The 12,235-nt window shown below is 38.0% G+C and overlaps 1 protein-coding gene across 2 annotated transcripts in view; it reads right to left on the bottom strand.

The window, feature by feature from the left end:
• Positions 1 to 3,524: 3,524 nt before the first annotated feature.
• Positions 3,525 to 12,235, bottom strand: part of LOC119424908 (gastrula zinc finger protein XlCGF8.2DB) — a 30,833-nt gene continuing 22,122 nt past the window's right edge. For both annotated transcript variants that reach the window (XM_037692423.1, XM_037692432.1), the window contains one exon: positions 3,525 to 4,880. In XM_037692423.1, the coding sequence (XP_037548351.1) occupies positions 3,562 to 4,692 (1,131 nt within the window). In that variant the 5' untranslated portion in view covers positions 4,693 to 4,880 and the 3' untranslated portion in view covers positions 3,525 to 3,561. The remainder of the gene's footprint in view (positions 4,881 to 12,235) is intronic.

Genomic DNA, 12,235 nt, shown 5'->3' with positions numbered 1-12,235 from the left:
ATTTCGTAACTGGATGACTGAGCATGATTGAGCACCTAACCCTAATCCTAACGTTGTTGAACTGGAGAAGAGCCCAAAAAACGACATAAGCTGTCAAAAGTTTGGGAATATTTTAGGCTAAACAGAAAAGACAGCACAACAAAATGCTTCCAGTGCAAAGCAGAACTGGAGTAACCACAACAGCACGTCGTCCATGTTGCAGCGTCTGAAGAGAAAACACTCACTGTAGCATTAAACTGTCCGCAGCTGCAACAGGTATCATGCTCTCTGTGCAAAATACGTTAAACTAAATGTGTGATCATCTGTCATGCTATAGAATTAAAATGAGGCATATTTTTGCTAACGTTAAATCTACTGACTGATCATAGAGGCTTCCTGGCAGAGTCTGTACATGGTGCCAGGAAAAAAACTGCAGGACTTGATTCAAGTTTGTTAACGATAAAAGCAGCAACAGACTGACGCATTTATTTATTGATGAACTTCCATCCTGACTTAAATGACATATTTAGGGAGAATATTTCAAGTGTAAATGTATTTACATGAGTTAGTAGGGTTTTTTTCTTCTTCTTGCTACTGTTTATGACTTAAAAACTGTGATTATCTGCATTTATTACTTCTGTCATATTTGTTTATAGCTCAGCAATCAGGACTCAATAATAATACAGTCTGCAGAACTCAATGTACAAACTCAAACTTTACATTATCTATCTTACTCACTTTCTAACATAAAGACTCAATTCAGTTTTCCAGTCCATAAAAAATATTTTACAGCATTTAGATTTTTATGTGATGGTTAAAAATAATTCAGTGACAGAGGGTTTTAACTGAAGCATCCTCAAACCTCACACATAAATAAAAGCATAAAATGCATAAATCAAATACAACTGACACTAATGTTACTTTGACTGCAGCAGAGTCATCAGAAAGTGTAATTACTTAACAACATTACAACAAATAATAATTTTATTCTTCTTCTTTTCAGTAAATGTCAGAGTCACACGTTGGACAGCTTCGTCCAAACAGCCCCAGGATGTTGGTTGAGCAGCAGCTGAGTTCACAAACAGCATTTTAAATCTGATCATCACAGACATGCAGCTGCTGTCCGTGGTGGAAGATGAAGGATCCAGAAGATCATCTCCACCTTCAATCCAAACTTATTTATTTCTCCTGTTTTTGCATTTTTTGAAAAAAAGCAAGTTTTGCTATACCATAGACTTGAAACTGAAATGGAGGTTCAACATGTTATTGCATTTTAAGTAATAAAATATTTTTAAAAAGAGGAATTAAATGGGTTGTTTACTTAAATGTTCTTTTTCATGTATTTGTATTAATCATAAAATGAGTAGTTACTGCAGAACCTGACAAAGTTAGTTTTTGATTACTCGATTAATCACCAGAATAATCGATCCCCTGTGTGAGACCGTGTACTTAATTGTCCTTCCACCACATGTGGTGGAAGGACAATTAAGAATCTCTGACTCTGATAGATTACTCTATTACTAAAATAATCGTTTACAACAGCCCTACGGTCCTTAGCAGCTAACAAGATGGCTAAAGTCAGCTGTCTTGTTAGCTGCCAAGGACCGTGTCTTTGGTGATATAAGCCACTGCTTTATTAATGTGGCGCTACCTCCTCTCACTGCAAGACTTGAAAATCTGTGTACAGTATACCTGGATTATTGAGCATGGACTTTGTTGGTTTTGAACCAGTTTGACATGACTGTCGATGAGGAAGAGGGCCAGCACCGGAGGGGGCATGCCAAAGACACCATCTTAGCACCAACATAACTGGTTTGTTCCACTTTGGAGTAAGCTGTTTGGGGGAAGAATCAGCTTTGTGTTGTGTGTTTCCTTGACTGATGAAGACTTCTGGATGGAAGGTGAAATGCTTCAGCACACACACACAAAAAAAAAAGAAACTGTCCAGATGACCTGACTGAAAATTGTTGGATTATACACCTGGATTATTGAGCATGGACTTTGTTGGCTGTGTACAGTAGTTATTTTTCTGCCCATCCAACTTCACGCAGCCTCCTCCTCCTCCCTCGCTGAATACAAACAACCCCTCACTGCTGCTTCACACACACTCAATGTGAACGCGGCGCTGAAGAGGATTATTATTTAATATATGTAAATAAATGTCTAACAAACAAACTCTAATTTATGTAAATAATTTATTTTTTAGACATTTATTTTGTAGAGTTATAGCTGCTGTTAATAAATGTGCCTGTGTGACAACTGGGACAAAGGTTTGACTCAGAATTATATTTTTGTTATTATTTTATGGAAAGAAAAAATAAATTGATATATATCGTATATCGCCATTTGTCTTAAAATACTGAGATATTAATTTTGGTCCATAACGCCCAGCCCTAGAATCAATAAGAAGCCTCACTGACTTGAGTTTGAGCCCAAAAATTGTGTAGTTCTCAACTCTTATCACCCACTGACACCCCGCCTTGTGCATTACTTCAAGCCAGAACTAATTTCTTATAGGGCAAGCATGTAAACAAGCGGTGTGTGATTGGTCAGAACTTTGTGGGCATGTTTGTTTATGTAAAGTTGTTGCAGTAAACTGCTCCCTGAGAGCGGTGTCTGCTGACAGGCTGCTGGTGAAGGCTGTTAAATACAGCCAGCATTACAACTGTTTCAGTAAAAATGACAAAGAAACTCAGATTAAAAAATATAAAGACAGTAAAAAGAGTGCACCTCCCATGGGCAGCCATACTGGTGATGGAAATTTACAAAATCGTGCTCCTCCTCAGTTAAAAACAGAGAAATAACAGATCTTTCTCCTCCATCATCAACTGAAAATAAACATCCACTCTGAAAACTGTGCTGTCTGTGTTTATTCTGGTTGCACATGACGTCTGCTGAAGTTGGAGGACTTGTTAGGATTTTCTCTCCCACTGTTCTCTTTTGAGTATGTCCGTGAAAAAAGATCTCATCTCTATTGCAACTTATTGAAGTACAATCAGGCCTTTACGCTGTCGCCTCCATACACAAAACAGTGCCATTTTCCATAAGATCTCCAACTACCTTCATTAGATTTATTTTTATCTCTGTTTAGCTGTAACACTTGTAATGATGGCTTTTTATTCTAACAGCCTCGACCAGCTCGTCTTCAGCAGAGCCATTGAAGCAAAATGAGAGCATTCTAGTTCACCTGCTTCTTTGCATAAACGAGCCCATGAAATTCTGACCAATCACACAATACTTGATGCATACCTTTGTGAGAAAAAGTTCTGCCTGGACTGTGTTAACACAGTTTTCCGAGCTCATGCGAGAACTAAAGGACAAAATTTTTGTCATGCAACAACATCAGGGAAGGCAGATTTCTTCACTTCTCGTAGAGTATTATATTTAGTTTTGCTCATAAAAACTAAAAGTTAAAAATGTTAAAAGATGAAAGGGGATCTTAATTAGAAAGAAAGTATTAAAATATAAGTTTTTACCACAATTAGAGAGATTGAATAATTCAGAAACATTTCTGTAAATCTTGAAACTTTATTAGATCTTATTGAAGTGGGTCATTCTGACATGATGCGTCTTCAGGACATCTCATCTGTGGGAGGTTTTGTGTTTGATTAAATGGCTGCTTTGCCGGAATGTTTTCCCACAGATTTTACAGGCATATGGTTTTTCACCCGTGTGAGTTCTCATGTGATACATCAAGCTAGTCCTGGAGCCTAAACCTTTCCCACAACTGGTACATGAGTATGGATTTTCAGTTGCATGAGTTTTCATGTGAACAGTCAAAGCTCCAGCTCTAACAAAACCTTTTCCACATTCTTTACAATATGACTTCTCACCCGTGTGCTTTCTCATGTGACCAGATAAATGGACACCTTGACTAAATGTTTTCCCACAAACTTGACAGGAATAGGGTTTTTCACCCGTATGAGTTCTCATATGATGCAACAGGCCAGTGCTGGATCTTAAATGTTTTCCACACATCTTACATGAATAGGGCTTCTCACCCGTGTGAGTCAACATGTGAGTGTTTAAAGCCCCCCTTTGAATGAAACCTTTTCCACATTCTTTGCAAGAAAATGGCTTCTCACCTGTGTGGATTCTCATATGGTAAGTCAAACTGTTGCTCTGAGTGAAGCTTTTATGACAAACGTTACAAGTAAATGGTTTCTCACCCGTGTGCTTTCTTATGTGGCGAGTCAAATCATTTTTAAGTCCAAATCTGTCCCCACAGACCTGACAGAAGAATGGTTTCTCTCCTGTGTGTGTTATCATGTGGCGTATCAATCTGTCACGTCGTGCAAATCTTTTCAAGCAAGTTTCACAAGAAAAACACTTATCAACTTGGTGAGATTTTTGGTGAGAATTCATCAGTGATAAGTCTGAGAATGTTTCTCCACAAGTGTTACAGGCGTAAGATTTTGTTCCTTGTATGTCCAAACCTGGTTCTTCTTTTAATGGAGATGAGGTAGAAAGGAGCGGGGTGCTGGTTGGTTCTGATTCACTGCTGTCACTTTCCTCATAATTAACAGTTACCATGAAAATATCACTTTCCTCCTTTAAAACCAGCTGCTGCTCATCCTGAATGCTGTGGAGTTCTTCATGTTCCACTTTGATCGGTGGAGGGTCTGGTTCCTTCTGTTCCTCTTTAATCTGTGGCGGTTCTTGATCCTCCTGCTCTATTCTACTCTGTGATGATTCTGGTTCCTTTTGTCTCATTTTGTTCTGTGGAGATTCTAGTTCTTCTTGTTCCACCTTGGTCTGTAAAGGTTCTGGTTCCTCCCAATCCTTCTTTTGAAAAATTCTAGTAGGAACTTGCTGGTTAAACTGGAGTTCCTATCTTGGTCAGAAAACTGCTGCTGTAGCTCAGAATGTTGTCCTCCTCCGTGACATATTGTTGAAGTGGTCTGGAAAAAACAAAGTGACCCAAAAACAAATTATTACCCTGACAACAACAAAAAAAAACATTTATGAAAAAAAGTCTTCCTTTTAGCAGGAATCTAAAATCTAAAATATGAATCTGTCATTAAAATATGTTAATGAAATGTCAAGTTTACTGGATTTAACATTTTGGGTAAACTTAGTGCGAATGAGAAATATCTTGTGAGCAATGTATTAAACCCTCCAAACATGAGACAGTATAAGGAAAAACTCAAGAGTTTATTAAATGAATGAGAATAAAATGAGAACAAAAAATAATCCTAGGTTTCTGTTCAGTTATAGTTAGATTAATGAAAAGTCCCACATCCCTACAGCTACAAGTGATGACTTCATGAGAATGTTTACAAATAAAAAATTTAAATTAGAGAGAAAATTCAAACCATCCTTCCTACTATTGCTTCTAATTCCCTGTCAGATGATGCAGCTTTAGAAATTATACTAAAACAAGATTTATGTTTGGACAGTTTTTGTCCTGTTGAGCTCTCTGAATTGTCAAAAATAGCTTCATACAAACCATCCATATATCTGCTAGATCCCATTCCAACCAGACTGTGTTTCCCCTAATTGATATCCCAAAACTGGATCAGCTTAATTTGTCTCTAATGAATGGTTATGTACCACAGCACATTAAGGTTGCTGTAATTAAGCTTTTACTTAAGAAACCTGAGCTTGATTCAGGAATTCTGGCCAATTATAGACCTATATCTACCCTAACATTCTAAAACTTCTTTAGAAAACAGTTGCAAATCAATTGTGTGAACATCTGAACAGAAATAATCTGTTTGAAGAGTTTCAGTCAGGGTTTAGAGCTCATCAGTGCACAGAAATGGTACTTGTGAAAGTTACTAATGATATTCTCATGGCCTGAGACAATGGACTTGTGTCTGTTAGACCTCAGTGCTGCAGTTGACACAGTTGATCATAATATTCAACTACAGAGGCTTGCATTATTTTTTCATTCAACCTTTATTTATACAGGTTAATCCCACTGAGCCTAGGGGACTCATTTACAAGAGAAACTTGCGAGAGGGACTCGAATATGATACAGAGATTACAGGAACAGATCTAAAATGGTTTAAATCATATTTATTTGACAAATTCCAGTTTATAAATATAAATAATGATTCTTCTTCATACACCAAAGTTAGTCATGGAGTTCCTCAGGGTTCAGTGACTGGACCAATACAATTTACTTTATATGCTTCCATTAGGTAAAGTTATTAAACAGCACTGGATAATTTTTCATTGTTATGCTCATGATATTCTGTTATGGGGAAGCTGTGGCTGAGTGGTTAGAGCAGTCGTCTTCCAATGCGAGAGTTGGGGGTTCGAATCTAACAGCAGTAACATGCCGAAGTGTCCCTGGGCAAGACACTGAACCCCTCGTTGCCTCTGATGTGTGTCCCATCGGTGTATGAATGTGATAAAGCTCTGATTAGTCTCATTAGAATTATTTTTTTTCAATTAGCTTTGTAGAGATCTAGTAGTGCTGTATGAATGGGTAAATGAGGCACAGATTGTAGTGTAAAGCGCTTTGAGTATCTCGATAAGATAGAAAGGGGCTATATAAGTACAGTCCATTTGCCATTTATATTTATCCACGAAATATAGAAAAATGGTGAATCCAGTCTATTACTTAGACTACAAGCATGTTTTTAAGACATAAAAAACCTGGATGACCCTTAATTTTCTGCTTTTATACTCAGACAAGACAGAAGTTGGGGTTTTAGGACTTGAGCATCTTAGAATTAAATTTATGCAATCTTTCACTTTCTCTGGATTGGCATTAATTTGGCCTCCAGTTCCACTGTTAAAAAAGCTTGGTGCTATTTTTTTTAAAATCAGGATGTATCTTTGGACTAGGGGTGGGTGATATGGCTTAAGTATAATATTGTGATATTTCAGAGCATTCTGACGATAATAAATTTTGTGATGTAACAAAAAAAAAAAACAGAAATCATAGTTACTGATTTGACAAAATTAACTTAACATATTGCTTTGCAGTATTATATAAAAACTTAAAAAAAAACAAGAGTTAATTTTACTGAAATTACTTTATTTAGTAAAGTATTCAGTCTCCAAGTATAAAAATAAAAATGATTCTTCTGTTATTTAGATTGAAAAAGTCTACACAAAATATAGAACAAAATCAACCCCAAAAACTAAAGTGCAAGTGCAGTTTCCCCCAAAAAACTGAATAAAATGAAGCTTAAGATCTGTTGAGCATAAATGTAACTAGGCCTGTATAATGAACTGAGGTTCGTTTATGGCACCGACCGAACTGCGCCGGTCGGTGTATTTATTGAAAGTCACTCTTCTGTTGGTGTCAAGTTTCGGTACTGGCTGTAATGTGTCACGTGGTTTCAGCACGCGGGCAAGTAAAACGCAGACATATGACAAACAGACTACGTGTTTACACCCTTTACACCCAGAGCTGTATAGAGCAGCCGTATAGCCATAGGTCTATGGTGCTGGTTACACCCACAGACAGGGTTCACGTGTGCAGCACGTGTGTTGTCGAAAGGCTTCAATTTACGAGCAGAAAGTTGCTCTGTGTTTTTCTGCAAAGAGAGAGAGGAGCGCAGCCTCTCCCCCTCCTCTCAGCGTTAAAATCAGCCTGCGAGTGTTGAACGGCCTGACTCAACATTCCACGACCGGACTCCTCTTCATCAAAGAACTCCGAGGATGTGGCTGTGTCTGGGATTTCAGCTGGTAAGTTTACGTCTGTTAACCAAAAACGTCCACGCTCAATAATCCAGGTATACAATCAAACAATTTTCAGTCAGGTCATCTGGACAGTTTTTTTGTTGTTGAAACATTTCACCAGTCAAGCTGCGCCCGCATAAGCAGCCCAGAGCGGGGTGGGGGGAGAGAAAAAAGCTGAGCTGCGTGGTTGGGGCGAGGGAGAGACCGCCGAGCTGTGCACTGTCTGTACGTGCAGTTTAGAGCTGGGTGGAGAAACACAGCTGAGCCGTGTGTTTGTTTTTAGCTAGCTAGTATTGCGCGCAACTAATTAGTGTTATGCCAGTACCGATAGGTGGTTGGTTGAGGGTGCGCAGCTCGGTTCGGTAGTTTGGTGCTCTCAGTTCTGTTAACGGGGCGGGGCATTTAAGTCATGAAATTAGCATATCATGATACTTATTTTCCCGGGCAAGCTTTTTTTTAACCGGTATTATCGTGAATGATATATGGCCCAGCCCTTCTTTTGACCCTAATATTAAAAAAGTTATCAGGACCGCGCTCCTCCATCTGCGTAATATCATTAAAATGGGACACATCTTCTCCAAAAAAAGAAAAAAACTGGTCCAAACATTCATCACGTCTAGGCTGGACTATTGCAATTGTTTTCTCAATGACTGAATAAGAATCTGTTAATTACATGGAATTCTATACCATAACATGAATATTCAGCCAAGCAAATTTTTATCACAGTTGTGATAACAATAATGTTTTTGTTATATTACCTTAAGAAGAAGGGAAAGGTAGTCAGACCTGATGACATACCAGTGGATGCATGAAAATGTCTGAATGGAACTGAAATTTTGACTCAATTATCCAATGTCATTTTTTAGAGTGAGAAAATACCTGAGGAATGGAGGAAAAGTGTGCTGGTGCCCATTTTTAAAAACAAGTGATGCAGAGTTGTAGCAACTACAGGGGAATTAAGTCACACAATGAAGATCTGGGAGAGAGTTGTGGGAGCAAGACTTAGATGAGAGGTGACTGTGAGCAGCAGTATGGTTTCATGCCAAGAAAGAGCACCACCAGGGATAGTGGTGGCACTGGTTATTGCGGCACGCAGCAGTAGGGCGTGTGCTGTGTATGTTTGTTGATCATTTTCTTTGTTCCTGTTCCTTTTTGTATTTTTTTTTCTGCATATGGTGGTAGGAATAACCATGGACTATCCTTGTGTTGTTTATTTTTTGTTGCTTTTCGCACTGTTTTGTCAATTTTTTGCCGGACTCTGTGTGGACCATACGCGGCTGCAGTATGGCCGGGAGTTTCTGCTCCTTATGCAGGACTCTGGAGCAGGCGCTGTGGAACCCTCTGCAATTTTTCCAGCAGACATCCTCCGGACAGGGACCTCAGCTAAAGACCGGTGCTGGGAGCAGAAGCAGCCAGGCGTAAGGAAGCGGAGAAGACGTGGTGGTGTTCGGCAGAGGCTGAAGGGGGGGGGGAGTCTCGCTCGTATGCTGCTTCCAACCATCATGCTGGCAAATGTGCAGCCATTCTGCGGCAAAATCGATGAGCTTCAGGCTAACGTGAAGTTTCTGGAGGAGTATAAAAGTGCCTGTGTTCTGGCACTGACAAAAACTTGGCTCAAGGACCATGACCTACGATTGGACCTGGAGATCGAAGGCTTTGGTGAGCCCATTCGTTTGGACAGAGACCCCACCAGGACAGGTAAATCACTCAGTAGAGGACTGTGCCTTTACGTTAATAAAAAGTGGTGCAACACAGTTATCATCAGGGAGACTATGTACACGCCAGACATCCAACTTTTGTCTGTGTCTCTCTGCCGTTTTACCTGCCAAGGGAATTCCCCCAGTTTTTTACAACACTCGTTTACATCCACCCTAAGGCTAATACGGAGCTAGCAACTCAGGCTTTGCTAAAAACAGTGCAGCAGTTTCAGAAGATCTCACCGGATGCTCCTAAACTTATTATGGGGGATTTTAACCACTGCAGACTCAGAAAGCCACTTGGAAATTTTTATCAGTATGTAACGTGCCCTACTCGACTTACCAAATGTTTGGACCTGTGTTACGGAACCATGAAATATGCTTTTAAATCCCTGAGCAGAGCCCCATTTGGTTCATCAAACCACAATGTTGTCTATTTGGTCCCACACTACAAAACCCGTCCTGAGGAAACACAAGCCAGAGCAACGTTTGGTTCCGGTTTGGGTGCAAGAGTCCATCCATAATCTTCAAGACTGTTTTAGTTGCACAGACTGGGATTTGTTTAAAAGTACATGCAATAATTTAGAGGAACTTACTGACATTATTTCCTCTTATGTTAATTTTTGCGAGGGATCAGTCATTCCCAGGAAATCTGTCACAATTTTTTGGTAACAATAAACCTTGGATCTCCAAATCAATAAAAAAAAAAAAATAATAATAATAAATTTACGAAACATTAGCTTCAAAAAGGGGGATTTAACTCAATATCACATACTAAAAAAACAAGCGAGGAAAGAATTAAAAGTAGCTAAAGTAAACTATAAGGAGAGGTTGGAAAATATGTTCAGGTCCAATAACTCCCGGCTGGTGTGGGAGGGTGTTAAGTCTATGATGAGGATGCCCAATAAGAAAACTCACATCACTCTTAACTCCTCATCCGCCTTGGAACTGTCAAATGATTTTAATTCATTTTACAATCGTTTTAACACTAATGATTTTACAGAAGAGCTTTCCGTTTTTAAAGAAACGTCGCCAGGTGCTGCCGTGGATATTGATATTGGAAGTGTGGTTAACATGTCTAAGACTAAAGAAAGGAAAAGTCCACGTCCTGATGGCATAGGGGGTCGTATTCTTAAGAACTGTGCCCTGCAGCTTGATTAAATTTCATGTTTTCTTTTTAATATGTCTCTCCAAACCTGTACAGTCCCACAGCTCTGGAAAGACACTGTCATTGTTCCAATACCAAAAACCAAGACTGCTCAGTCCCTGAACGACTTCAGGCCTGTTGCCCTGACTTCTTTAGATATGAAGTCATTTGAAAAACTGGTTCGGAAGACCCTCTTGTCAAAAGTTGAAGATCATTTGGACCCACTTCAATTTGCTTATCGTTCACATAGAGGAGTGGAAGATGCAACAAGAACTCTTAAATATAGTTTTAGGACACATTGAAGGTATAAAAACCTTTGTAAGATTGCTTTTTATTGACTTTTCATCTGTTTTTAACTGTATTCAGCCCCACATTTTAGCAGAAAAATGTCTATCATCTTGACTCCGGCCTCATATGTTGGGTTATGGACTTTTTAACTGGTATAACTGGTATAAAGTTTATTCATTTTAAAAAAGTACAAAACAATTCCATAACAATATAAAAAAGATACAAAAGATTTAAAATGAAAGGCAGCAGAAGAAGAAAAAATCTTATTATATCTGCCCCTTTTTTCAAACAATTATTTCAATCATAATAATCTTCAAGTAACAGAACAAAATGAATAACTTTCTAATTTTTCTAATTCTAATACAAAACACACACTAAGCTACTTCATATATACTTTTTTAACAATTCATCTTTGATCTTTTTCTTAAATGTACACATTGACTTGTCATTTTTCACATCACTCTCTAGACCATTCCACAATCCAACTCCTTGGATTGAGGTAGACCTTCCCTTCAGACTAGTTCTGAGTTTTGGTTTGACAAATATCTCTATCCCCTTAAGATTATAACAACTTTGTCTTTTAACAAAATTTCTTTGGATATTTAATGGTAATGTGTTATTTTGAGCCCTATACATAACTGATAAAATACTATAATCTACCAAATCATGGAACTTCAATAAGTTCAGTTGATAAAATAATGTACTTGATGGGTGACTGTAATGCTTTCTGGTGATAATTCTTACAGCTCTTTTCTGTAAAATAAAAATAGGTTTTGTAAATGTTTTACACGCTTTCCCCCAAACATCAATGCAATAGATTAAATGTGGAACAATGATTGTGTTATACAACATGTACAGAGCTTTATCATTTAATACTTCCCTGACTTTGTATAGTACTGCAATAGATTTAGATATTTTTGTTCTTACAGAATTGATGTGATTTTTCCATGTTAGCTGTTCATCAATGATTACATCCAAAAATTTCATCTCATTAACTCTACAAATCTCAACACCCTCAATTTTAAATGGATCATCAACAGTTCTCTTTTTGTAACTAAATATCATGTATTTAGTTTCATCTAAATTTAATGATAATTTATTAATTTTAAACCAAGTTTGTATTTTATCAAATTCTGTCTTCATCAATTCCAACATCCGTTTTACATCTTTACCCAAACAAAAAAATGTGGTGTCATCTGCAAAAAGGACACATTTGAGGAGTCCTGATACATTCACTGTCATTCACCTATAAAATAGATAACTTTGGTGCAAGTACAGAGCCTTGAGGAACTCCACAAGTGATATTGCACAGGTCAGATCTTACACCATTTATTTGTACAAACTGTTTCCTATCTTTTAAATAGCTAGATACCCAGTGTAATGCTGGACCTCTTATACCATATTTATTTAATTTTTCAAGGAGAATAGTGTGGTCAATAGTATCGAATGCTTTTTTTAAATCAACAAAAATACTAACACAATA

The sequence above is a fragment of the Nematolebias whitei genome, chromosome 2 (assembly GCF_014905685.2).
Source record: "Nematolebias whitei isolate Nwh7 chromosome 2, NemWhi1, whole genome shotgun sequence".
NCBI lineage: Eukaryota > Metazoa > Chordata > Actinopteri > Cyprinodontiformes > Rivulidae > Nematolebias > Nematolebias whitei.
The sequence above is the reverse complement of the archived record's forward strand: the minus strand, read 5'-3'. Positions and strand labels throughout refer to the sequence as shown.